At 42.7% G+C, this 25,965-nt stretch overlaps 2 protein-coding genes across 6 annotated transcripts in view; one reads left to right on the forward strand and one right to left on the reverse strand.

Annotated features, from left to right (window-relative positions):
- Window positions 1-228: 228 nt before the first annotated feature.
- pitrm1 (pitrilysin metallopeptidase 1) lies at window positions 229-18,974 on the forward strand. 3 transcript variants are annotated; one of them, XM_041949731.1, is made up of 28 exons: window positions 229-430; window positions 1,269-1,374; window positions 1,731-1,837; window positions 1,988-2,139; window positions 3,393-3,507; window positions 3,735-3,831; window positions 4,059-4,219; window positions 5,496-5,622; window positions 5,914-6,002; window positions 6,306-6,434; window positions 7,275-7,388; window positions 8,605-8,701; window positions 8,881-9,015; window positions 10,207-10,345; window positions 10,986-11,102; window positions 11,218-11,347; window positions 11,789-11,909; window positions 12,201-12,277; window positions 12,727-12,892; window positions 14,110-14,210; window positions 14,373-14,493; window positions 14,580-14,630; window positions 15,284-15,396; window positions 15,493-15,615; window positions 16,426-16,571; window positions 16,750-16,852; window positions 16,984-17,089; window positions 18,532-18,974. In XM_041949731.1, exons 1-27 carry the CDS (start codon window positions 384-386, stop codon window positions 17,075-17,077), a joined length of 3,078 nt encoding a protein of 1,025 aa, XP_041805665.1. In that variant the 5' UTR covers window positions 229-383; the 3' UTR covers window positions 17,078-17,089; window positions 18,532-18,974. The 3 variants fall into 3 exon arrangements, with proteins under 3 accessions (XP_041805665.1, XP_041805664.1, XP_041805663.1); XM_041949730.1 differs by having other exon boundaries at window positions 16,984-17,085; XM_041949729.1 differs by having other exon boundaries at window positions 16,984-18,974.
- LOC121615390 (ATP-dependent 6-phosphofructokinase, platelet type-like) overlaps window positions 17,785-25,965 on the reverse strand; it is a 31,429-nt gene continuing 23,248 nt past the window's right edge. For 2 of the 3 annotated variants that reach the window (XM_041949733.1, XM_041949734.1), the window contains exons 16-22: window positions 24,842-24,994; window positions 23,076-23,240; window positions 22,014-22,075; window positions 21,161-21,272; window positions 20,092-20,191; window positions 19,848-19,953; window positions 17,785-18,788 (exon numbers count right to left, since the gene is read on the reverse strand). In XM_041949733.1, the coding sequence (XP_041805667.1) occupies window positions 18,632-18,788; window positions 19,848-19,953; window positions 20,092-20,191; window positions 21,161-21,272; window positions 22,014-22,075; window positions 23,076-23,240; window positions 24,842-24,994 (855 nt within the window). In that variant the 3' untranslated portion in view covers window positions 17,785-18,631. The remainder of the gene's footprint in view (window positions 18,789-19,847; window positions 19,954-20,091; window positions 20,192-21,160; window positions 21,273-22,013; window positions 22,076-23,075; window positions 23,241-24,841; window positions 24,995-25,965) is intronic. The other variant, XM_041949735.1, reaches the window with a different exon arrangement.

The raw sequence follows: 25,965 nt of genomic DNA on the forward strand, positions 1-25,965 counted from the left end.
CCCTAGTGATTTGAAGTTTAGCCAATCATATCTGCTCTTCATTCCTGCCCGACCAACCAAAAACAAGCATGTTTCTAGGTGGATGTTCAGCTTATGGGTGTTGAAAATTGCTCAGCGCGTACTTGTAAAGTTCCATTATACACTGATAGGTGTAAGTGACCACAAAATGGCGGAAAGATCTGCGATCTGCGCAGGTGTTACGGACATTTTCACGTCCGCAACTGAGCTCACATGTCACTGGTGTTACAAACGGCATGAGAGGACACGGACTCGGGATGCATCAACGACATAATGTTGAAGTACTGACATTTGCTTAAAATTGTGTGATTTTTTAGCCGTACTAGAAGTTGACAAACTTGGATAATTCAGCAACTGACAAAACCATGTTTCGGCAAACGACGGCGGTGCTTCGGAAACTTCGATACCGAAGGTATGAAGTTAGCTAACGGTACAGCAGGTTAGCGTGAACACACCTGGCGAATAGCTAATCAATTAAATGTTATTTTTGTGTGCTGTAGACTTTGTAGTGTCTCGACAGAAATCACTGACTTTGTGACAACGTGACTAAGTTGGATATTGTGATGTTAGAGATGAAAAAAGTGCTTTGACTTTGTCGAAATGTGACATAGCATTTTAACTGATGAAACATCTGATGCAACCGAATAGGAGAACACATCCCTTTGGAGTTATGTTGTTTATATGTTAACTATTCTTTTATAGAATAGCACGTTCAGCCACCTGTAGGCTGTTCTCAATAACTATTGTTTGGGGTGTCAGAGCAAGATAAGGGATTGCAGTGACATACTGGCCTGCACTGGTTTTACACCATGTTATGTGACTTATCACTCTATGGCCTGCGTATATATAATAGTGTTTAGTATTGCAGATGCTGATGGCAAATGTAACTCCAAAATATGAATGTGTGTACACTCTGGAAAGTCAGTGTCTGCAATCAAAGGCTTGTTCATTCCCAGTTCTCACTTTTTCTTCTTGCAGTGATTATTTGTCATCTTTGAACCTAAAGTCCTCATGGAAGTTGTGTGGCTGCAACATGTTTTAGACAGCAGGAAAAACTTTTAATTAAAACCTCAGCATCATTGTAACTCATTACCTAAGGCTGATGAGGATAGTTTATGATAGAACCAGCTGTGTGCACCGTGAGAATATGTCAAGATACTCAACATCACAAGCATTGAGGAAAGAGATCTGCATTTGTTTATGCAAAGATGGGTGAATTATTCTTTGTACTATTAACTTTTTTCTACCAGTTTCAATGGACAGCAGCATTCGTGGAAGCCGAAGAGCACTGCAGCAGCAGAGAGGGCAGTTCAGTACCAACCAGGACAGAAAATCCACGGTTTTACAGTCAGAGAGGTGGGTGTAATGGTGCACTTTCATTTTAGCTTTAGCTGAAGAAGCGTCATCTTTGTTACTGTAGGTGATTCTGGCACGTTACAGCAGACAGTGAATTTCTGTGGGCAAGCTTGAAAAATATGATAAGACCTCTCCTTAAAACACCGTCATGCTTGGAAAACTCAAAAGTAGCATAACTTAGGCTCTATATAATGACATTATATGAACTCTGTAGATTTTTTTTCCATTATGATGCATTGACCTTGTTTGACCTTTGCAACAAGGTTTGATTCAGTAGCCCAGACCTTCACCCTTAATGAAAGGGTTTACTGCTTTCAAACAAAAGGTCATTTCAGATGCTATTTCTGTTGTCCCAGGTTGCAGCAGTCCCCGACTTGTTTCTCACAGCAGTAAAGTTGACCCATGATAAAACTGGAGCTCAGTACCTCCATGCAGCCAGAGATGACTCCAATAACCTCTTCAGGTTGGTTTTAGTGTGTTACAGTCATGTCTGACAACAGATTTTTACTTTCTGTCTGCAGTCACACTTCGCCACAGCAGGACTTTGAAGCATGTTTGTTTTTTATAAGAGCAGAACATCCAAACCATCAAATCCCTCATTCCTGTCTTTCAGTGTCCAGTTCAGAACGACCCCCATGGACAGCACAGGGGTCCCACACATCCTGGAGCACACGGTGTTGTGTGGATCTGAGAAGTATCCCTGCAGAGACCCTTTCTTCAAGATGCTCAACAGGTCCCTGTCCACCTTCATGAATGCTTTCACAGGTACGGGACAAACAGAAGTGTGCCATACCATGTTGGTCACAACAATATCTGTTTAGTTTTTAATATGCTAAAAAAGAAATCATGTTGTGATCATGGCAATACTCAGACTTTTTGCTGTCTTGTAACATATCTGAAAGCAAAAGTGACAATCTTTTGGTAGTTGTACGTTGTATTTTACCATATCCTCAAGAATATCAGTATCAAAAGTAGAGGTAAGATCTGACCCGGGTCGGGCCTAAAATGTCAATCATTACGTTCGGGTCGGGTCGGGCTTCTCTCTCGCTGACTTTTTTTTTTTTTTTAAATAAATATGTTTATAAAAATGTATACTAAAACGATACTAAACTACGGAATACTTGTTATAAAATAAATAATTTGGATAAAACAGAGAAGGCTAAACAGGAGCCGCAGAGCCAGAGCATGCTCTGCGCACGTGAACGTCGTCCTCTTAAAATTCTTCCCCTCCGCAAGTCCGCATCTGACCTGCTGGTATCCCCGATACGGAGCAGCAAGAAGTGAAGGATAAACTAAAGACAGGGGAACTGAAAAGGCAAACATGCACCGGTAAGAGTGAGGTGTGGAAAAGCTTCAAATTGATTGTTGAAAATGCTACAGAAACTTGCGCTGATAAAACTTGCGTCTCTGTCTATTATCCATCCGTCATTGTTCTTCTTTGTCTCTCTGCCTCTCTGTCTCTTAAAGTGCCGCGCTAAATTCTTAAGGACGTACTGCTGCTGTGGTTTATGGCCCAATTTTCAACCCGTCAAAATGACAGACGGCCTTAAATTTTTCCCGTCAACTCTTAAAAAAATCCGTCAATGATGGAAAATTGTCGGTTAATGTAACCTCTGCAGACACAGAAATATAAAAGATGTAAATGTTTATACAGTCTTGTTTAACTTAGATTTCGTTACAAAAGACAGGCTTTAATTTGTTACCATAAATCACCCCTCCTCCTCCCGGGTCCTCACAAATAAAATATGAAATTTCGGGTTTGCTTCGGGCTCGGGCCTGCAAATCACGTTAATTGGTCGGGCTCAGGCTGGGTCGGGCTTTAATACTCGCGGGCCTGGGTCGGGTCGGGCTGGATTTTTTGGGCCCGATCTTACCTCTAATCAAAAGGCACCTGTCATTATTCTACTAATCAGCCTCAGGAGGAAACAGAAGGACTTCCTAATGATGGTGTGTTATTTCTTAAATGGCCGATGAGCTTCTAACATGGTTTGTTTGCATGTTTGCTTCCTCATGAACAGCCAGCGACTACACCATGTATCCCTTCTTAACCCAAAATGGGAAGGACTTCCAGAATCTTCTGTCGGTCTATCTGGATGCAGTTTTCTTCCCTTGTTTACGGGAGCAGGATTTCAGGTGAGGTTTGACTGTTGCTGCACAGTTATGTGCTAGAAGGAGCCAAATTAACTTGTAGATAAATCATTCTAGAGTTAGTTTAGTTGTGTTTCTGTGTCCTCACAGTCAGCTGTCCAACAGTGGGCTTAATTAGACATAATTTTGTGAACGTTACTTAGCAGGTCTGTAAAAGTCTTACCAGTAAAATCAGCATTGCCTAGTTTAATTGTGTATGTCTTAATTTCCAGGCAGGAGGGCTGGAGGCTGGAGAATGAAAACCCCACAGATCCCAACACCCCTCTGGTGTTTAAAGGAGTGGTGTTCAATGAAATGAAGGGGGCTTTTGTGAGTCAACACTGTCCCACTCGCTGTCGTTAAGATTTCATATTCATGGAAATAATCTGTTCTATACAGTGCCTGTAAGAGCCACGTATTGTTCTTTTAGATTGTTTCAGACATCCCAGACACCAAATGCACTGGCCATAGATTTATCCTGATAGCTAATAATTACATGATTTATCACCCAACATGGCATAATTTACGAGTGTGTTTGCATGTGTGTATTCCTACAGTCGGACAACGAGCGTGTGTACGCCCAGCACCTCCAGAACAAGCTGTATCCGGACCACACCTACTCTGTGGTGTCAGGAGGAGAGCCTCTCGCCATCCCAGACCTCACCTGGGAGCAGCTCAGACAATTCCACGCCACGCATTATCACCCCAGCAACGCCAGGTAGCGGGAGGCTCACTGACACAGCCTAGAACAGAGCAGGGCAATGTTTTGTTCTGTATGAAATAGGGCTGGGTATCGATTCATTCATGTTATTAAAACCGTTTTTTGAGCTGTTTCCTGATTGGCTAGTTGTGCAACATATTAATAATAGTTTTATATTGACATTTGGCAGCAAATTAATGAGGTATTGGCAGTCAAGTAATCAAACTAATGTTAACAAGATCAGAGGTAGTAGAGTACCTTAGAAAACATAAGTGTCTCAGTTTTTCTTCAGAGTAAATCTCACTGTAAATCTTTAGAAGTATAAAACATTCAGTTGCTTTCAAAATGCGAACATGTAAACTGGACATTTTAAACGTGAACTGTAAACTGTCTAAAAGTCACATCAAAGCTTTAGTGCATGTTGTTTAACCAATATTGGTTAATTATTCAGGGGGCGTGGTTGAAGTAACAGCGGTAAAAGTGTAAAGGGCGTTCCGCTCTCTGCTCACTCATCCTTTTACTGGCGTGTGCAGTCAGCTCTCAACCTGAATAATAAAATGACTGTTTCACTGAACAATGAAAAAATATGAATATATGCTAAGTAATAGCCAATTTAAAATATTAATCAAACATAGTTAATGTGATTTCTGCTCCTGAACCTCAGCGCTGTGCGCCGTCACCATCATCTTTACGCAGGATAAGCTGTCATCTGTGAGCGCGCGCAGTGTTTGTTTCAAAACAAACAAACTAAAATAAAATCCATTTTAAATAAATGCTCATTAATTATTTTCAGGAGCCGCATCAGAGGGATGAAAGAGCCGTGGGTTACGCGTTATAATCTGGTGCGCCTTATAGTGCGGAAAATACGAAAAATACGTTTATAAATGTATAAAAAAATCGATCTTTGGATGCGAGAATCGATTTTTTTTTTTTTTAATAAAATGAGAATCGATTTTTTCAACCCAGCACTAGTATGAAATGAGGACAGAGAAGGCATTAACTATCACAGTTCACTCATTCTTGTATATAGACTGATGCAGGTTAGTTGAAATTCACGTTTGTTGACGCCATGACGCACCTGAAAACTTTACAAACATTCTGTTAGTTTGTCTGCACCCATCTGATGGAGAAGGATGGTGTCTTATCATTCCTGAAATGAAACGCATGTGTGTTGCCGTCACAGGACAGAAAGCATGCAGTGTTTTAAGTTGGACAACTTAAGTTGGAACTGATAAAAACTGTATCATATAAATAGACACACACCCCCTCAGAGTGTCTTCAATATGTTCTTCAGGTTCTTCACTTACGGAGATTTGCCTTTGGAGCAGCATCTGCAGCAGATTGAAGAGGAAGCTCTTTCAAAGTTTGAGCGCATCAATCCAAACACCGAGGTCCCCTCCCAGCCGCACTGGAGCAGCCCTGTAAGTTCATGATTTGGACCAGTAACTAAGGCTATGAACAGCCGTTTAAGAGACTAACTGTCTCATCTGCAGTCAAAGGTTTCCTGCTGCATCTGACAAAGAAAAGAATAATTTATCTGGAAAATCCTTGAAAACAACAAAACTGTTAGTCGACACAAGTCACATCTTACATTTGATTCTTCTGGAAATGGAGTTCACTTGCATGTATGGTTCCATTGTTTTATTTTTGGAAAGAGCAAAGCATTTAATAGTCAGTCTGATCTCACCGTGGTTCTGGTTTGGTCTCCCCAGAGAGAGGACCATGTGACCTGCAGCCCTGACGCTCTGGCTCCAGATCCATCCCGGCAGAACACGCTGTGTGTGAGCTACCTGCTGGGAGAGTAAGATCACATCATCTCTGTTTCCTGCCGTGTTTCACAGAGACATTTGAGCTCAGACTCGTGTCGAAGTAGGATGACATTTATAAGAGTCTGAAGCCACAGGTGCGGTACCTGTGTCTCTTCTGTTTCTCCGGTTTGACCTTTTATTTACCGTGTCTTGTATACTCATGTTGACAGTTTTTCAAGGGGTGTCCTCCTCAATACAATGAGACATCAGACAACAGTTCTCTTTTTAAAGTGAAGCTTTGAGCCTGCCCTGTGATTCAGTAACATCTGATGTCTTGTTCTGGTTTCTCTGTGTAGCATCACTGACACATTTGAAGGATTCACTCTCAGCCTGCTGTCCTCTCTAATGATCTCTGGACCAAACTCTCCATTCTACAAAGCTCTCATTGAGCCCAAGATTGGAACCGACTTCTCTTCTGTTGTGGGGTGTGTACGTGACTTTTAATACAACACACATATATATTTTACTTATTTTACTGATTGCATGCACAAATTGTCATAAAGCCAGCTGTCATGAATAAAGCAAATCATTAGGGATAACTGTTTTTAAAACCGATAACGATAACCGATAACTTTCAGCTCCTAAAGGCCGATACCAATAACCGATAACACACACATATACCCAACATCATGACATCAATACCGCAAACAAAACCAAAAACAGCGGCGCACAGTGAGAGGCGGTTGCTACGCATCGTACATGTTTACTTTCAGACTTTCATGTGACAGACGAGTAGGCTCATTTTATGCTGCATTCAAGGTGTAACGTACATTCCCCCGTTCCCTCGTTTGGTAGTCGTTCTTTCGGCCGGCCTTTTTAAGTTCATTTTTCTATTCCTTCTGTGTAACATGTGTAAAAATGCTGCGAATGTTAATTCAAGTCAGCAACTACCAAAATTATGACCGAGTTATCGAGTAGTTTTCTGGCATGAGGGGGTATTCTTGATTTTTCCCGGTGACAAAGAGTTTTTCTGATTATGCCAACGTCACATGAACGCAGCATTCACTGCAGGCCATTCGGGTCTCATAGTGGGAGCGAGGCACTGCCCTGCTGACAAAAACACATATATTATCGGGGTTGTTCGTCATGATATCAGACTTATCGGAATGACATCATAATTTCCTGTTATCGGCCCGATAGTTATTGGCCCGATAACTATCGTGCACCCCTACAAATCGTCAGTTATATTTAGTATTTGACCATTTGTCTTTGGCAAAGACGTTCATGTATTTGTTGAGAGTGTGTTGAAATGTCCTGTTGCGTAGGTATGATGGAAGCACCAAAGAGGCGTCGTTCAGCATCGGACTGCAGGGGATGGCTGAGGAGGACACGGAGAGGGTGAAACAAATCATTAGCCAAACCATCGATGCCATTATAGAGTAAGTCCCACCGTCCCATTTGGATATTCTGTTTTTGAATTTCTTGGATCATCTTTGAGAGTTTCAAACAAAAACAGAAAAGGGCCTGAAGCAAAAGTTTAACACCCCTTTTTTAAATGTCACAGCATGTGAGGACTTTTAAAGCCACTTAAAACTCTTTCAGTGTTTGGGGGGATTTTTGCCCATTCGTCCCACAAAAAGCTTCTAGTTCTGTGTGATTCTTGGGCTGAATTGCATCCACTGCTCTTCTGGGGTCTATCCACAGATTTTTGACGATGCTTAGATCAGAGGACGATGAGGGCCATGGCAAAACCTTCAGCTTGTGCCTTTTGTAGTAGTCCGTTGTGGATTTTGAGGTGTGTTGAGGATCATTATCTTGTTGTAGAAGCCACCCTCTTTTCATCTTCTTCCAGAATTTGCTGGTATTTAAAATTGAATCTATCCTTCACTCTACCAGTGAAATATTCCTTGTGCCACCGGCTCGATCCACCGCTGTGCTCAACAGTCGGAGACGTGTTCTTTTCATGAGATTCTGCACCCTTTTTTTTCATTGTGGCCAAACAGTTCTATTTTAACGTCATCAGTCCATAGGACTTATTTCCAAAATGCATCAGCGTGATGATGACTCTGTCATGAAGGTCATATTTGTGCAGGTGTGCTGCACAGTAGAACATAGCACCACCACATGAAGGTCTTTTGCAGGTCTTTTGATTTGTCCTTCCAGCAATCCTGTTTGCAATTCGGCTGCTTAGAGAAGCCCGTGGCTGCTGCTTGTTGGGACAAGGTTTAAGTATTGAAGAAGCTTTAAAATTTGCATCACTTGACCTTTTCAAACAATGGTTGTGAATAAACTGTAACACTGACAAGCTGATTAAGGTCTGAGAATTTGTTAAAAATTATGAGAGCTGAAATCTCTTGGGGTGCCCAAGCTTTTGTATGGTGCTCTGTTGCTTTTTCCCCTTTGTTAAACAACAATAATACACTGATCTTACTTAAAATGTATGAGAGAGTTTAATCTTTTACCTTAATACCATTTGGAGATCAATTGATCATTTCTGCTGATAGTCTCTCAGTCTCAAACAATGAAAGTATATAAAGTGTATGCACTGGATGATTTATGAAATGCTTTTGTAAACGAGCCAGAGCAAAGCAGCAGAAGGGGCGTCCACAGTGTGTTAGATCAACTTGAGTCATCACTCCTTGTCATTGTTCACAGGAATGGCTTTGAGGAGGAAAGAATCGAGGCTCTCCTCCATAAGATCGAGATCCAGATGAAGCATCAGTCCACCAACTTCGGTCTGTCTCTGGCCTCAGTGAGTTCACTGCTGTTTATCTGTAACCTCCATTACGTCTCCACAACCACAAGGACGCCACATGTATTTATAAACCTCTAAGTAGGAGGTATGCTAGCAGTACTAAGGATGTTGGTTTGTGTTCTCTGTGCATGAAATCAGATGTTTCTCTTTCTTTTCTGTACATTTCTATACGCTAGTACATCGCATCATCGTGGAACCATGATGGCGACCCCGTGGAGCTGCTACAGATTAATGAAAGTGTTGCTCAGTTCAGACAGGCCTTGAAGGAAAACCCTCGCTTCCTCCAGGACAAAGTCAAGCACTACTTTAAGGTGAATCAATCAATCAAATCTGTTTTAAACACGTGTTTCCAGCACAGTTTCAAGTTGACTACGCAGAGAAAAAGGGCAACATGCAACAGCCTGGCATCCATGTCTTTGTTGAAACAGTGCAGGATTATTTCCTTGTGGCTGCACTGTTGACTCCCGGTGGTTGAGACAAAAATTAAAAAAAAAGAAAGTTAAACTTTATTTACCGGATGTATTTATCAGACAGCTTAACCACAAACATACAGCATTGTGCCACATGTCTGAATGGAACTATGTAGTTAATTGAAACACAAGATACTTGTGCTCAAACAGAGGATTCATTCTCAGTGAAGAACCTTGGAGCCCTAATCTGCCTCTATACCTGCCAAAGAGCAGTGATTCCTAACACGTCTCTGGGGGTCATCAGGTGGATACCTCCCTTCAACAGTGTTTCGTCTACTTAGTCCCACGACACCTCCAGGAGGCTAGGCGGTGAACTCCGGCGTCCCAGAGTCACCCCCCCCAGTGCCAGTTCACACTGCTCCTACACAATCCAAACAGCACTGCCACGTTCAACTGACCCAGGCCTGTTTAGAAGATGCTCCAGGTAGTGGCCAGTACCGATGCCATACCATTTAGCTAATGCTAATGCTAACTGCTAAGAAGAATAGAAAAAGACAATACAGTTCCGATGCTACCATTTAGCTAATGCTAATGCTAACCGCTAAGAAGAATAGAAGAAGACAATACAGTTCCGATGCTACCATTTAGCTAATGCTAATGCTAACCGCTACGTCCTAAGAGGAACAGAAGGAGACAACAAAGCTAAATTCACCTATACTGTTAATGTTAACTGCTAGATGCCAATGCTAACTGCTAAGATACTATCATACTACCACCGCTTTAGCTATTGTTAGCTGCTACAATGCCACTACACTAGTAATGCTAGTGATCTTAATGTGATCCTCTGTTGGTCCCTGTAGGGAAACGCTCTCATTCCTCCTTCTCAGGGAGGTCAAAGGTCAGCGTCAGCAGCTCTGGTTGGTGCTGGTTGGGTTTTTAGTCTTTTTCTAAAGTTCACGGCAGCACCACAGACTTTTGCTGTCACCAGTGGCTTCACCTCAAGTCCTCCAGTAACATTTTAGGATTTAATACAGATTTTCTGCTTCCCTGTCCCTCTTTAAACATCCCTTCCCCCGTCAACCGGCCCTGCAGGAGAACACACACAGACTGACCCTGTCCATGAGCCCTGATGAGGCCTACATAGAGAAACAGGCCGAGGCTGAGGAGGAGAAGCTCCAGAAAAAGATTCAGGCTCTGTCTGACGGTGACAGAAAAGAGATCTATGAGAAAGGTAATAATAATTTCACCGCTCAGTGTGGCAAACCTCTTTTTTCCTTCGCAAGAAGCTCAGGTCACAACGTCTTAATCAAGGTCAGGAATGAACTTAGTCTTTGTTGGTGTTGAGCACTCTCTGACTTTGACCCCATTAATTACAAAAAAAACTGTGCATCAAACAAGCCTTTTTAGGCTGCTTGGTAGGGCACTCCAGACAAAGGTTTAGTAAATTACATTTTTTTCCACTCTCGCCTGAGGTGAGAGAGACTAAGGTTTTATTATTTAGTTTAGTTAGTTAGTTTACCAGCTCTTGGCTGTAGAAACACGCAGTAAATTTCAGACACTTTATACTAATGTTAAAACATAACAGATTAAAAACCAAACAGATAAAAACGGTTATAGAGTGTTGCACAGTAGAGTATGTCTGAACGTGTCGAGTGTCATTGACCATGTTCAGTCAGGGTGGACAAGGAGTCGACCCTAAATATGTAGACATTCTTCAGTTTTTTTCTGTTTGAGTAAATAACACAGAATATGGCTAACGTCTGTTTTTAACGTCTGTCATATAACCAGCGTTACCAAAGAGTTCTTTCTGAACCAGGATGTGATGCACTTCTGATTCAAGTTATAACCGTATGTGTTTTCCTCTTGGAAAGGCCTGGAGCTGCTGGATGCTCAGAGTAAAACCCAGGACGCCTCCTGTTTGCCTGCGCTCAAAGTGTCCGACATTGAACCCACCATACCCATCACTCCTGTTCAGATCAGCGCTGCAGGTAGAGCGGCCGCTATATTACACTTCATGTCACGTCTACGCAGTGATTGCATTTTTGTGTCAGCACCCACGTCAAGAGTGTTTGTTGAAAGTCTTTGCTCTCCTCCTCCCTGCAGGGGGCGTTCCTGTTCAGTACTGTGAGCAGCCCACCAACGGCTTGGTTTACTTCAGGGCCATGTGCAGTCTCAACACCCTGCCAGAGGAGCTCAGGCTTTATGTCCCGCTCTTCTGCAGTGTTGTTACCAAGTGAGTTAACCTGTGAGTCTGTAAGACCAGATCAAGATCTGGACTGATGAGGTTTAGAAAGAAATGCAAGATAAGAGATCTTATCTTAAATAAGAGATAAAATAAGATTGTTGCTCCGATTGTGTTCATTGTGTGTGTGCACTGTACAAGTAGTATTAGGGACAGAGATTAAGCCAGTTAAAAGTGGTTACTCCTCATTTATTTCCTGTGTTAAATCTGTTCTGATCACAAGCTGCACAGACACGCGTTTGAGGCTCTGAGAGTGCTCACGTGTGGATTTGGCTTCTTAAAATCAGGATTTACAGTCTGTGTGCTGTTACTAAAACATAAGAGCGAGACAGAAACTATTTCTCTTGTTTGTATTCAGACTGTTCATTCTGTGCATTCACAACTTGCAGAGCACATTTTAAAGTCTGGATGTGTTTCTGTTTGTTTGATCAGGATGGGCTGTGGAGCTCTGGACTACAAGCAGCAGGCCCAGCAGATTGAGCTGAGGACAGGGGGCATGTCCGTCTCCACCCAGGTCATCCCTGACTCCACCCAGCTGGACGTGTATGAGCAGGTCAGGACCAACTCAGTGTATCAGTGTCTGAAACACACTGAAGTATGTAAAGTAAAAAGGAAAACCCACTGTGTGCTTCTGATTTCCAATGGTTCCAGCCCGGTGCATGCTGGGAAAAGCTCCAGCCTTTTGCCTCTCAGACATGAACATGAGGATTAAGAGACTGCAGCGAGTGATGTCTTGTCTGAAGATGATTTACTGCTGCAGGTTACGGTTCAGCCTCTCTAAACGCCAAACTGAGCGTTCATTCATTGTGTGAACATCTCATTGGCTCTGTGACCTCTGTTTCAGGGTGTCCTCCTGTCCTCCTCCTGCCTGGACAGGAACCTCCCTCACATGTTTCACCTGTGGAGCGACATATTCAACAGGTGCGTCCTCCAACGCTTCATATCACTGGCAGCTAAAGACGCTTGCTTATACAAGTTCACTCAGTCCAAGCGGCAGCTTCTTGGGCTGAAAAATGAAGTCACTGTGCTAAACTGCAATTCCTTTAATGGCCACTTGAGGCCAAGTCAATCTCCATAGACCCCCATATTAAAACTTTACAGCAGAAATAAACAAGTTTATAGCCTGAAACAAAGATTTTGGTCTCCTTGTTCATAATAACTGTACAAGGGGTGAATTTTTATATAACTCGCTCGTTTGAATTATATTAAAGCTTAAGGTTATGCATAACTATGGGCGTGGCTGCTTTGAGTGACAGCTAGCCGCTAGATTTCAGCAACCAGACTTTGTTCACCCTGCCTCAGCTCCACCTCTTTGCCCATTTTTGAATTAACCATGAGTTCACAAATGATGTGCAAATGTTTTCTTCTAGCCCCCACTTTGATGACGAGGAGCGCCTCAGAGTGCTGGTGATGATGTCAGCGCAGGAGTTAGCCAATGGGATCTCCTACTCTGGTCACATGTATGCTATGACCCGTGCAGGCCGTCACCTGACTCCGGCAGGAGACCTCCAGGAGACTTTTGCTGGGATGGAACAGGTACAGTCATCACTACTCATGCATAATGTTCACAATGCATGTCCAGCTTTCTGTCTATGGCGGTAAGTGTGAGCGTCTCACTTTGAGTAGACAGATACATAGATCTGCTGCTTACTGTTGAAACTCATGCTGATTGATCAGAAAGTGCTGGGTTTTGTGTTTTTATTATCTGATTAGAACAATGTGATATCATAACAGAAGTTCTCTGAGTGGTCGTTCAAAACATGCTGATAAGTTGCACCAGTGCTTGAAACAGCAACACAAAGCAAGCTAGTTGAGCTCGTAGGTAACTCAGATATCTGCATCCGTGTCAGACCACACGGCTTCCACAAAAATGTAAACAGACTTTGGGAAATGTATAACAGGCTGTGTGTACTTTTTTACTTGCATTTACTGTAGCCAGCAGCAGGAAGTTAAGAGACAAACTGGAGATAGAACAAATGAGAAAAGAGCTCAGTACTGTGTGTTTCTGAGTGTTCTGGAGTGATCGCAGGCACATGCCATGAAACACACCCCATGTCCTGTCTATACTCCCTCTCACTTTCTGCTGTTCAACTGTCTGTTACAGGCACAAAGGCAAACAAAAATCTAATTAAAATAATGAAGATATGAAAAACGTGTATCATAAAATATAACCTAATAGAATAAAATAAAATCTGCAAGTGACAGGATATAAAACATCTAATTTTAGAGAACGAGTCACTCAGCAGCTGTGATAAATTCTGCACTATGCGGTACACACACTTTGTGTAGGAAAATTTGGCGCCCCCCAGTGGTAACATCTAATACAGAGACACTAACGATGAAGGTGAGACTACAACACAAAGACTTTATCAACTGTCAGCAGAATCTTTTTCCTTCATACATTCTGGGTTTTGTGGTTTTTATTATCTGATTAGAACAATTTGATATCATAACAGACGTTCTCTGAGTGCTCGTTCAAAAAGGCTGCTAACCTGCTGATAAGTTGCATCAGTGCTTGAAACGGCAACACAAAGCAAGCTAGTTGAGCTAGTAGGTAACTGCACCAAAGATTGTCTTTTTAATCAGATATCTGCATCCCCTTTCAGAGCCTCCATCACCATCCATCGTTCCACTGTGTTCTAAGAGTTCCTGGATGATGATAATAAAATATTGTTACTAGTGCAGAACACTTAAATTTAGTTTTTTCAGTCAGTCAGATCAAAAGCTGTTTTGTGTGTTTTGAACATCATCAGGTGAAGTTTATGAAGAGGATAGCCGAGATGTCAGACCTCAGCCAAGTCATCCGAACGCTGCCCAGGATCAAGAAACACCTTCTCAACCCTGACAACATGAGGTGGGTTCATCTTCCACCTGCTGATCCCTCTGTTTATTTGTCCCGTATTGGAGCACTGAATGCTTGTCTGTTTTCAAACTGCAGTCAGTGAACTCGTTTTTTTTGCCATTTATGTCGCTGAAAGCTTTCCTCGCTTCAGATTAAAGCGTCCGTTCCTTGCAGGTGTGCAGTCAACACGTCTCCACAGAAAATGTCCGACGCAGCAGCGCAGTTGGAGAGTTTTATGAAGGAAGTCGCCGAAAACAGAAAAGAGCGAAAACCTGTCAGAACTCATATTATTGAGGTAAGTTGTCAACCTACAAACTGGGCCAATGAAGAATTCTGACTTGTTTTTGCCTTCTTTGACATTTTTTTATTCCTTCATTAAAGAGGCCTTTAGACCCCCTGGATCAGTCCGGACCGAGTAGGAAACTCATCTCTGTAAGTTCACTGTTTGTTAGTTTCATAGTCCACTGATCAACATCTTTAAGGTGTTACGCCTCTCATCTATATATTGTCTATATTACTGCCAAACTGAGTTATTAGTTAAAATTACCAATAATTTACCAGTTTCTGCTGATGGAAGACAGTTGAAAGGATAATGTTTCTACAAACCAAACCAAACACATGCTCTAAAGAGGTGGGTGATGTAATGTGAGTGTCAGTTGGCTGCAGTCTACAGCCTCACCACTAGATGCCGCTAAATCCCACACACTGGTCCTTTAATTTTCTGTGTTTGGAGGCTGTCTTTAATTTAAGGGAAATTGAACATGAAGGGATGAAAAAGGACAGAAAAACCCTTTTCATAAAGGCAAAAGAGAAAACTTTGAAGAAAACTTTCAAATGGAAGAAACATGATTTATCAGAAATGTACTTTTGATTTAAATTATTTAATTATTAATTTTATTTATTAAGATTACTAGCCCAATGGTGAGAGACATTTTGTGTTATGATGAAGACTCTGCTATAATGGCCTAACAAATACAGTAAACTTCTCCAAACCAAGTCCGGTGAACATCCGGCTGTCGTGTCTGATTAACGATGAATGACTCAACTCTGAATTAACATCTTTTGCCTTTTGCTTCTCTTTTCAGGAGTTAAATTTCCATCCATGTCAGATGAAAACTTTCTTCCAGATGCCTTTTCCTGTCAACTTTGTCAGTGAGAGTATTCGCACGGTGCCGTTCTCCCACGAGGACTACGCCAGGTAGCCACACCTGTACAGGACCAGTGACGGGAAGGTGATCTCACGCTGAATGATTATTGTCTGGTTAACAGTCTCTTTATGTTCCCTCTTGGACAGTTTGTGCATCTTGGCGAGGATGATGACGGCGAAATTTCTTCATGGAGAGATCAGAGAGAAGGGAGGGGCCTACGGGGGCGGGGCCAGGATGGGAGGAGGCCTCTTCTCCTTTTACTCATACAGGTGGGCAGCAGTTCACCACACTGGTCAGTTTTGGAAGCGTTGATGCACAAATGTATCACTAATTATAAATTTATACCATCGCAGTTTGCTGATTACACTTTAATATTTCATATCTACATGAGGCATTTCAGATTATTTATGGATCCCCTCTCTCCAGAAAACCTTGATAATGTTGGAAAAAATCTCCTCAGGGTGCAAACACAGATATGGAATAGTTTTCTCAGATAATCCACATGAAAGCTGGAATCACTGGTTTCATTTATTAAATCTACCTCAGTTTGGTTATAAAACTTCAGCCCGGGACATTCGCTCGCCGTCTCTCTCTCAACCGTCACTTCTCAGACGCCGAAGGAAATAGTCCACCTCACTTATGAAGGGGAGAAGTTGAAATAGTGGCATCAGCTTCAAGATATGGATTTTGTAAAATGTGTTGGAAAGTTCCGGACATGCAGTTGTTGGTCAGTTGCAAGAAAAGTAATTTGATAATAGATTCATTAGATTAAATATTTCGTGTCAGTTTCTTCAATAAAAAATATGTAAATTCTTTGGTTTTAGCTTCTTGGATGAGAACATTTCTGACTTCCTGTATCATCTTTGTTAGTAAGCTGAATATCTTTGAGTTTTGGACTTTTTGGGGGGGTAAAACTACACATTTGAAAAAACGTGTTCATAAAAGCAACAGAGAAACCACTGAGGTGAACTTATCAGAAAAAGGTAAATCAACCAAACGACTTATAATAATTTGTTGCAGCTCTAATGAGAACAGATCAAATGTCTGTTGACCTCGTTTATTTCTCATCTGTCTCTCAGGGACCCGAACTCGGCGCAGACCCTGTCTGCGTTTCGTAAAGGTGTGGACTGGGCCAAGTCGGGACAGTTCACCCAGCAGGACATCGATGAAGCCAAACTGTCAGTGTTCTCAGCCGTCGACTCACCTGTGGCCCCCGCAGACAAAGGTGAGACCCTGAATCAGCTGAATGAAGCGACGCATCCTGACAGAAGCGGTTTTAAGTTTTTAGTCTGCACAGGTGAAGGTGAAGCTGAAGCTGTTTGTGTGTTGGTCACTTTGTTTGGCCTGAAGTATGTTGAGAACGGAAACCCTCCGAGTTCTGACGCGAGCTGTTTGCGTTGCAGGAATGGGTCGCTTCCTCAGCGGAGTCACAGATGAGATGAAGCAGAATCACAGAGAAAGGCTCTTCGCCGTCACTCACAAAGACCTGGTGGGAGTGGCCGAAAGGTGAAAGCTTCACAGAACTTTAGAATAGTTATAAAGAAATCGAAGCACTAACAATTCTGCGTGTAAAAGTTCAAAATCTAAACATTTTTGTTAACTATTAAACAAATGTTCCGGGTCTTGTTTTCCTGCAGGTATCTCGGTGTCGGCCAGAGGACGTGCGGCGTTGCTATCCTGGGCCCAGAAAATGAGACGATTAAGAAAGACCCCTCGTGGATTGTAAAATAATCCAATCAGTAGGTAACATGAACTGAAAACCCAAAAGCAAGAAGAGCTGGAGTTTCTTTATGCTCCGTTATGTACATATTTATGACACTGTGATTATTACATTATCAAACTGAAGTACAAAACCTGAGTCGGCTCTTTTTTTAGTGATTGTTTTGTGAAGTCGACAGCACTTGACTAGCAATAATGAATGTAAAAATTGTAGTGTAAACTAAGACTGATACCACTTTCATGTCTGCCCCCAACAGCCAGTTAAAGACAGGAAACCGCTAGTCTGGCTCTGTCCAAAGGTAACAAAATGCTACCAGCACCTCTCTGGATGGCATTTGTTTACTCTGTTCAGAAACCATGTTGTTTTAAGACTCCAGAAGTCACTGCACCTGGTCAGGTAATAATCCAGCACAGAACACCCCATAAAAACCACAATGTGGTGTTTTTGCAGTAGATTGGCAGGTGGATTTTATGACCTGTGGGTCGAGTCTTTATGCTAAGCTAACCACCTGCTACCAGTTTACCATAAAGTCATGAGAGTGGTATCAATCTGATCTAATTCTGCAAGAAACTGATCCCACTAGATCCATTTTTTCCTTTACAAATAGTATTTTCAATGCTGTGAGATAAATTGCTTTGTGCCGAACTAAGAAAATTGAATCTGGATGAGCCTCAGTCCCGTTTGTTAATCAAAAGAAGTCACTGACACATCACAATGAAACACATTTCCATAACTTTCCACACAATAAATGCTTTATTACTCTGTGACAGGACACATCACGCTGCCATCACGTAAAGTTAATGTTGCACACAAGTTTCAGACATCCTCCACTTCACTGTCAAGCTACAGCAACAGCAGGACCCTACTCACAAACACCACTACGAGATGCCACATCCAAAGCCCAGGGTGGGTACAGACAGCAAAGGCAACACCACAACACACACTCACACACACAGCTAGCAGGTGATAGGACCAGCTCGGCTCACTGCACCTCCCGCAGGTCACGTTTTCATCTCAAAGTGTTTTACAATCAAGACGGGAGACGTTTTTTCAAGGTGTGCGATCCTCCTGCGTGTAATCTGTCTTTACGAGCAGCTTTATGGGGATTATATTACTTACGGGACTCAAAGTGCTGAAGAAAATAACAGAAATGACACAAGCTTTGAAAGCGTCGCCCCGTTTAGCCTCGCTGTGTTCACACAACACAGATGTGTACTCAGCTAGGCAGCTTAAAAAAAGCTCGATAAGCTACATTTTCAGGACTAAAACGTGAATACTTAAACAGGACATAATGAGGAGTGCTATAAATACAATGTCAGCTCTGCAGGCTGGTTGAAAGTACGTATTGAGCTTTATTCCAAACGACTTGCCCTCAAATTCGTTATCTAAAACATAGATCTCTTCTGAAAAGTGCCGGGACTTAACCATCAATATCTTTTTAAAATCTACCTTAATTTATTTGCAGTCAATCAGCGGTCGATCAGTCACTGTGAGGGTAGCTGTCGCTGTTCTGTGAAGCTGTTGGAGTGAAGCTCTCCTCCAGCGGCGGCAGCAGCGCCGGCGGCTCAGATGGTCGCTGAGGTGTTGCTCTCTTTGGGTCGGATCCGGGTCACGTGCTCCAGCTGCCCGGAGTCGGACACGTCGTAGCTCGTCTTGTACTTGGCCAGGATTTTCATCAGTGGACGCAGCTTCAGCCACCACTGCTCCTTCGGGATCCTGTGGCTGAGGGGGCAAAACACGAGGTTTTTTTTTAAATGTAAAAACTACACCCGTCCTGTCACTCACGCTGAAGATTCACCCCGCCCAGAAGATTTCAACCTGAGCACAAATTCAAACAACAGCCATAAAAATTAAACATTATTTAGATATTCAAATGTTTGAGTTGTCTACATGTTGTTGCACATCTGTATTGAACAGTATTTACTTCATTAAAGCAAAATTAAAATGTGAGTCTGGTCTCATACCTGCTGGCTTTTTTTTTTAGCAGTTATCTTAGCATAAAGATATAACGACTGGAAACAGCAAGTCTGGCTTTTACATATTATACAACAGATTTTTAAATATCCAATATTTAAAGTAAGTGAAGGGAGAATTCAGAAGGTAAAGTTTTGTCAAATTTGGGAAAAATGGATTGAATTCATAACCTCGACTCAAACAGACTTCATATGATCCCTTTGAAGGTTTTGTTTTTTTAACTTATGTTAATTAAACATCTATGGTGGAAATAACAATAAGCAGGCCCCTTCACTTTACTGTGTATGGTTGTCTTTTTAAAACTGGTAGTATGTTGATGCATAAACCGCAACTACGCAGGCTGTAAGCAAATGGGTTGAAGAGAGTTTGATGTGTGTAAAGGTGCTTAACTGCTCACATTTTGTGGAATATATAAGGACGTGTTCTTAGGAAAGTGACAGTGGACGCTCACGATGGATCAGAAGGACTGTCCCTTATCACACAAACTGTCTTTTGTGGACTCGAGTTGCCTTCCTGTAAATGGTTGCATAAACAGGAAAAGGACTGCGGTAATTACTATTTTTGTACTATTGCACTAAGTGAAGTATATATAAATATTGTGTATTTTCAAGATATTCTGCTACAACTTTTTGTGTTTTAGTTTCATTTAAGCTGCAGACTTGCACTGAAAACAGGGAGCTGCTGCTGAACAGGTAAAGAACGTACAGGAAGTCAGTCCATTTGTTGCCGGTACATTAAGGTTGTCTCACCCTTTTCATGAATATAACTCGAGGAGCGCCAGACATTAAAACTGAGAATGTTTCTTACACAAAGTCAGTCTCATCCCGGAGCTGCGCCACCGGCTGAAACACCAGAGCTCTGCGACGCATCCCCAACAGGCAGGCGGTGTCCTCTGAGTTCGCGAACACTCGGCCTGCAACGGAGACGAGCGTCAGCTTTTATAACCGACTGAGCACACATACTGCACCCAGTCACAGCCTGATTACATTAACACGGAGCCAAAAGCAAATTTAATATCCTCGTCAAATATGGTTGTTGAGTGTTGTTTTACCTCCTTTGTAAGAGTCCTTGAGCGTCCGTGTGATCCACTGAATGGCTTTAGCAGCAACTTTAGTGCCAAAGTTTCTATCAAACGGTGACGGAGCTCCTCCCTGTGAAAAGGAAAGAAGATGTTCTGTTTAAAACAAGGATGACAAATATAATGTCACCATATTGTGTATAATAACGTGTAAAATGATGATCCACCATTTCGCAGCTCTAATTTACAGTATTCAGTGCACCCCAGCTCTCTCCCAATGCATGCTGGGAGAGGCTGCAGCGCCCTGCGAACACGGAGAGAGTGATGTGGATATTTTATAGACTCTCTCATGCCTCATTGTCATCCTCCTGTACAATTTTTATTTTATTTTGATACAATGGCAAGTCCATTTCCCTTCATGTACATGTTTTCCCTTGTTTTACAGCTGTACATTATCTCACTTACAATCAAGGATCAATCAACAAACAAAAACAAAACAAATAAGGGATGATAATTGAATATGATAAAAATAATGATAATATTGTTCCTAATGATAATAAAAATAAGAATTGATGAAGAAGAATAAATAAATAAGTAAGTAAAAGAAAAAAAAAGAAAGAAATCCACTCTAGGCATCAAAAGACATGGTATGATGGTGTGAATGTGTTCAGTACCTGACCAGGAGACTAATGCTACAAACTTATTGCATTAACAGAGCTATGACAGGCTTCCATCGTTTAATAAAGATGTCTTAATGAATATGTAATTTGCTCCATCTGGTAAATGTCCCATATTTTCTGAGTCCATACATTATAAGTAGGAGGGTTTCGATGTGCTGGTCCCATCTTAGCTGTTATTGCTGGTGTTCTGAAAAACCTGGTGACTACTTTCCATTAAATTCCCATCATGTGTTAGAGTTTGTGGCTAGATGCGCTCCAGTACATATCTCCCTCCAAGTGTCCACTGATATGTTTTTGTTTGTCTCCACCTCCCACCTCTGTCCTATATGTTCAGAGTTATGTGCATTTGTTAATAATAGAAAAATATAACTTACAATAATTTTCTAGTAAAGTGTGTTTGTGTGTGTGTGCGCGTCTCCAACCTGCTGCATGTGGCCGAGGATGTTCTTCCTACAGTCAAACACTCCTCGTCCCTCCTCAGTGTACAGCTGGTAGATGAAGTCAGTGGTGAAGTTCTCATTGCAGTTCTCATTTCTAAAACACACATTACAGATGTCACACATTAAAGGGATGGTTCAGAATATAACCAGCTGGAAACGGCTGTAATAAAATGTCATTCATCTCCATCGTTTGGGGCTGAAAACAAATCTCACAGACAGACTAAAACTAGACGACACGACACCTCTGAGCAGACTGTGTCCTCATGCTTGGTTCTCTACACCCTCAGGCCTCGGGTGCCCTTGAGCCAGGGCATCAGCCTGCTCTCCACCGCAACCTGCAGAGCCACTTGTGATGCACCGCTGCGCCGCGAGTGTGTCGTGTAATAATGAAATTATGCAGGTGCAAACCTCAGCACACAATGTCACCTACACACTGTCCAAAACGCCACGTTTGTCCTATTTCCACAGACCTCCATCCTGCTGGGAGCAATTTAAACCGTGCGGTGGTGCAGTGGACTAAAATAGCCACGATAGATGACATAAAGTAAACTGTGTGAGGTCGATCAGCTGTCAAACACTTTTAAAGTCTGGTTGGTTTTGTGTAATTATTTAAACAAATAACTTATTTTTCAAAATCACAAAAACATAAATGGTTTTTCATGAAAAACAGTAAATATTTTTACACTCCTTCTGTTCTAATCTCTCCATCAGTCCCACACACATTCTCATCCCACAGCCTAAACTGTGTGTGTGGCAAGGCAACGCCATGGAAACAGCAGTGCAGCACAAAAAAACAAAAGACCAAACTGACTGGTACTGAGTGTTGAGCCTTTACCTGAGCACCAAGCCTCTCTGGATGGTCGTCTTCATCTTCTGGGTCAGATGCTCCACGTTGGCCTGGAAACACAGAGCGAAGCCTCACGTTAAACCAGAGCGACGGTGAACCGCAACCTGCACGAGCAGCCGATCAGCCGCAAATCACACGCCTCCGTCTCATCACTCCCAGGAAAGTGAGGAGTGCAGGGCTAATGTGCACCACCAGGGGGCGCCACATTTACTGTTTGTACCTATCTGATGAAGTGGAGTGGATTTACTGCAAAGGAAAGGTTGGTTTGGGTGTTGTAGGGCTCCTTCCATCTGTAGCATTTGTATAGTTTTTATTTAAATTTCTGGTTATTTCTGCTATTTTCATTAAGAGCAAAAAAAACTTTTACTTTTTCTAAATGTAATATTTCCACACATCAATTCCTGCCACACATTCACTGTCAGTTAAGTCTTTTTATCTCATGTAATACTTTGCTGATTTTGGGCTACATTAGTAAAACTGAAAGAGTTATTTTCCTAACAACTGAATTCAATCAGTTTTATTCCCCGTTGCCGCTTGATGGTATATTTACCAGCTGCAACAGTGTGGCTGGTATTGTTTTCACCTTGTAAAAGGCATTAAAGGCATTCAAATAACAAAATAGCTATCATAAAACCAAGCAAAAACCCTAAATAAAGGACATAAACCTGTACTAGATGAAACATAAAAGCCATGGCTGGGTGGCGAGCTTCTGTTTATAACTGCCCTCAACAGGATAAATAAAGTTTTACTGAGCTGAATACAGTTGACACAGTCACAGTAACAACCCTGACGCCTCTCATCAACCCAGCCTGATCTGTGTTGATGGGATCTGTCTGTCGTGGAATGACTGATGCAGCTCAGAGGTTATTAATAAGTTGCTGCATGCGCACTGCCATAATCTGGGTCACCTGCACACTGCTGAAACCTCCAGGCCGGCAGTGATGAGCGGGAAGCTGCTGCAGCGCCGCTGTGAACGGTGAACGGTGATCTGTGCTGCTTCATCAGAGCCGGAGGAGGAAATTTGTTGACTTATTAACCAGCTTCACTGACCTGCAGGTCTCGGATGTCGAACGGCTCCTCATAGATGTAGACGGTGTCGGCGCCCGCTGCCAGTCCGCCCACAGTGGCCAGGTAGCCACAGTAGCCCCCCATTGTCTCAATGATGAAGACCCGCCGCTTGGTGCCGCTGGCTGACTGCTTGATGCGATCACATGTCTGAATCACACACACACACACACAGATTATACTGTTACTACCAGACAAAATGGTACATTTATTCCCCACATGCAACAACAAAATGCATTAAAGTAGAGCTGGAGTGATCAATCAACTCATCTGCTGTTCAATCAACAGTTTGTTCTGCACATCTGGTGGCTTCAGTTTCTCAAATGTGGGGATTTTCTGCTCTTTTTTAAATAAATCTGAAATTAAACATGTCTGGTTACACAATCTGAAGGTGTCACTTTGGGCTGTGGAGAACTTGATGGAAATTTAGCAGTATGTCTGTGGACGGAACAATAAACCTAAACAGGTATGAAAAAAACAGCACCGATAGGAATGATCAGCTGCAGCTCTACTTCAGACGACACAGTCAGAGTCAGCTCTGACATCCTGATGCACAGGTTAACTAAGTCTCCTCTTCCATCTGGAAATCTGAATCATCACCTCTCTGGTTTCAAAACATCTTGCCAAAGGACTGCAGCTGCCAATTAGCCAGAAACACGGACAGAAACACCGACTAATGTTTGATATCCTCATAGATAAATAAAGGAAATGATTAGTGCATTTATCTTACTACCAATTAACATTAAATATTTTAACAACAAATCTTAAACTGCAGTATGTAAAGTCGGCCTAATTCACTAATTTGAAAATGTTTTTCTGCAGATGCAGCTGCAGAAATATTCCCATATTCCCATACTTCATGCAGATTTGAAGGTCAGGGCTGACCTGTGCATACTGGGCCTTCCTTCTGACCAGGTCAGGACGGTAGATAATCAGGATGGTAAACACTCATCTACCTTCCCTTTTGTCGTCTGTCTAAAGGTGGCGGATTTCACTCATCTGGTATGAACAGGTAGTAAAGCAAAACCGCCGACCAGCAGTTTCTAACACACGATGAACTCAAACAGCATCGCAGACTTTTCTTATCCACATAGAACTGCTTCCAAAATAAAGTACACCAGTACAACAGACCAGCAGTCACTGACATGCAAGGCATTGTGGTCTTTGGAGCTCTGTATTCTGGATTAAGAGGAAACTGTGTACTCACAGGCCGACTGTTGCTTCGCCTCTGTTTGCCTTGTGCATCTCTACAGGTTTCAACAGGTGAACTGGGATCATAAAGGATCGTGTGCAGGACTGACTGTCAACAGGTCGACCCAGGATTTCTCTGCAGTCTTTGGTCCGAGTTTGTAGCCACCAAAAGTCTCATTAAAAAAATCAAGTTATGAGAGAATCTGTGCATGACTGAAAACCTGCATCAGGTTCATAACAGGAGACACAGTGCTTTTCCTGCTCTGAATTATAGTTTAATACTTTCATGTGTTTGTTCTTCCCAAAAGATATTTAAGGTAATCTTTCATTGACGTTTTTTTTCCTTCACTTATTGTTCGATTTACTTGTTGGCTGTTCAGCTGAGAAACTCTGGGTTAACCTTTTGACTTCATTTCAGTCATGACTTTACTCATCACTCCAGGGTTTGCTGAGTTGATCTTCTTCACATTGACGGTCATTATTAACCACTGCAGAACCCCTCCAGCTGTTAGTAATTCCTGGTCATGTTTTTCTGTGCGTCACTCTGTCTGGGCTCTTACCTCCACGATGGCGTTGAGGGACGTGTCAGCGCCGATACTGAGGTCGGTGCCGGGCACATTGTTACTAATGGTGGCGGGCAGCATGCACATCGGGATGCAAAACTCCTCGTAGTCGGCCCGGGCCTCGTACAGCTGCAGCAGGGACTCAAAGGCCTGATGGTGGTGGCCATAATATAACGTTAAACCACCAGGGGGCACACGGCGTATCTGAGACCAGTCAGTGTGTCCCTCTGCATGAGGCTACAGTGTTGTTGCAGGCTGCATCATGGGGCACAGTGGCTCCCTCGGCTTGTATCCTTTGTTACCTTCTCAAATGACATATATGCATGTTTACAGTATGAATTATGATGCTGTTTAAATCCACCAGTTCAACAAAAGGGTTACCTGGTGGCCTTTCACTCAGTGGAGCCGGTGAACAATAATTTTTGTTTTAAGATATCGTCAGTGATGGTGCTGATTCAGTTGGCTCGGTTTGCACCTGTAGTCATCATCACTGCTGAAGGACACAAGCAAAGGGAGGCCTTTGAATCAAACTGAGACCATGAGGGTGCAGCTCTGCAACGTGTGTGTGTGTGCTGCTGGTTGGCTCTCTCCAGGTGACGGGGGCTTTGGCTTCCCATTGGCTGAGAGGAGATGGGACGGGGACGGGGGGGTCGGGAGGTTCACCCTGGCTGGCATGTAGCGGTGTTGACGTGACAAGATAAAGATTGCGGTTGGACTCCAGAGGCTCTCAGGTTTTTCCTTTTACGTACAAGAAGCGAGGGTTTTTTTTCCTGTCTTTTTAAAAACAGGCTTGCAGACAGGTTGAAGTCAGTCATCCTGGTTCAAAACAACAACAAGACTGAAATGTAGGCCACAGTCAGTGATGCTGGACTTCAGGCCCACACAGCATGCAGACTTACTCTCCGACCACACAGACTCTGTGAGCTTCCACTGTCCAGTCGTCTGTTACCCGAACAAACACAGAGAGGGCTGCACGAACACGCCACGGCCACACGCCAAAAACATGCCACAAGACGTCACAGCATGCCCCAGCACTTACCTGGGACCTCCGCTGACCAGCTCGCCTCCACCAACAACCAGCAACGAGGCAACTCTGCTCTGCATGTGTGTGTGTGCGTGTG

Source organism: Chelmon rostratus, chromosome 12 (genome assembly GCF_017976325.1).
Source record: "Chelmon rostratus isolate fCheRos1 chromosome 12, fCheRos1.pri, whole genome shotgun sequence".
Lineage (NCBI taxonomy): Eukaryota > Metazoa > Chordata > Actinopteri > Chaetodontiformes > Chaetodontidae > Chelmon > Chelmon rostratus.

Excerpts from the sequence above, each read along its gene's own strand:
- pitrm1 (XM_041949729.1), top strand. The coding sequence starts at position 384 with ATGTTTCGGCAAACGACGGCGGTGCTTCGGAAACTTCGATACCGAAG. Across the intron at positions 5,623-5,913 it reads AGCCGCACTGGAGCAGCCCT|AGAGAGGACCATGTGACCTG; the intron begins GTAAGTTCATGA and ends TGGTCTCCCCAG. Across the intron at positions 14,631-15,283 it reads CGAGTAGGAAACTCATCTCT|GAGTTAAATTTCCATCCATG; the intron begins GTAAGTTCACTG and ends TTCTCTTTTCAG.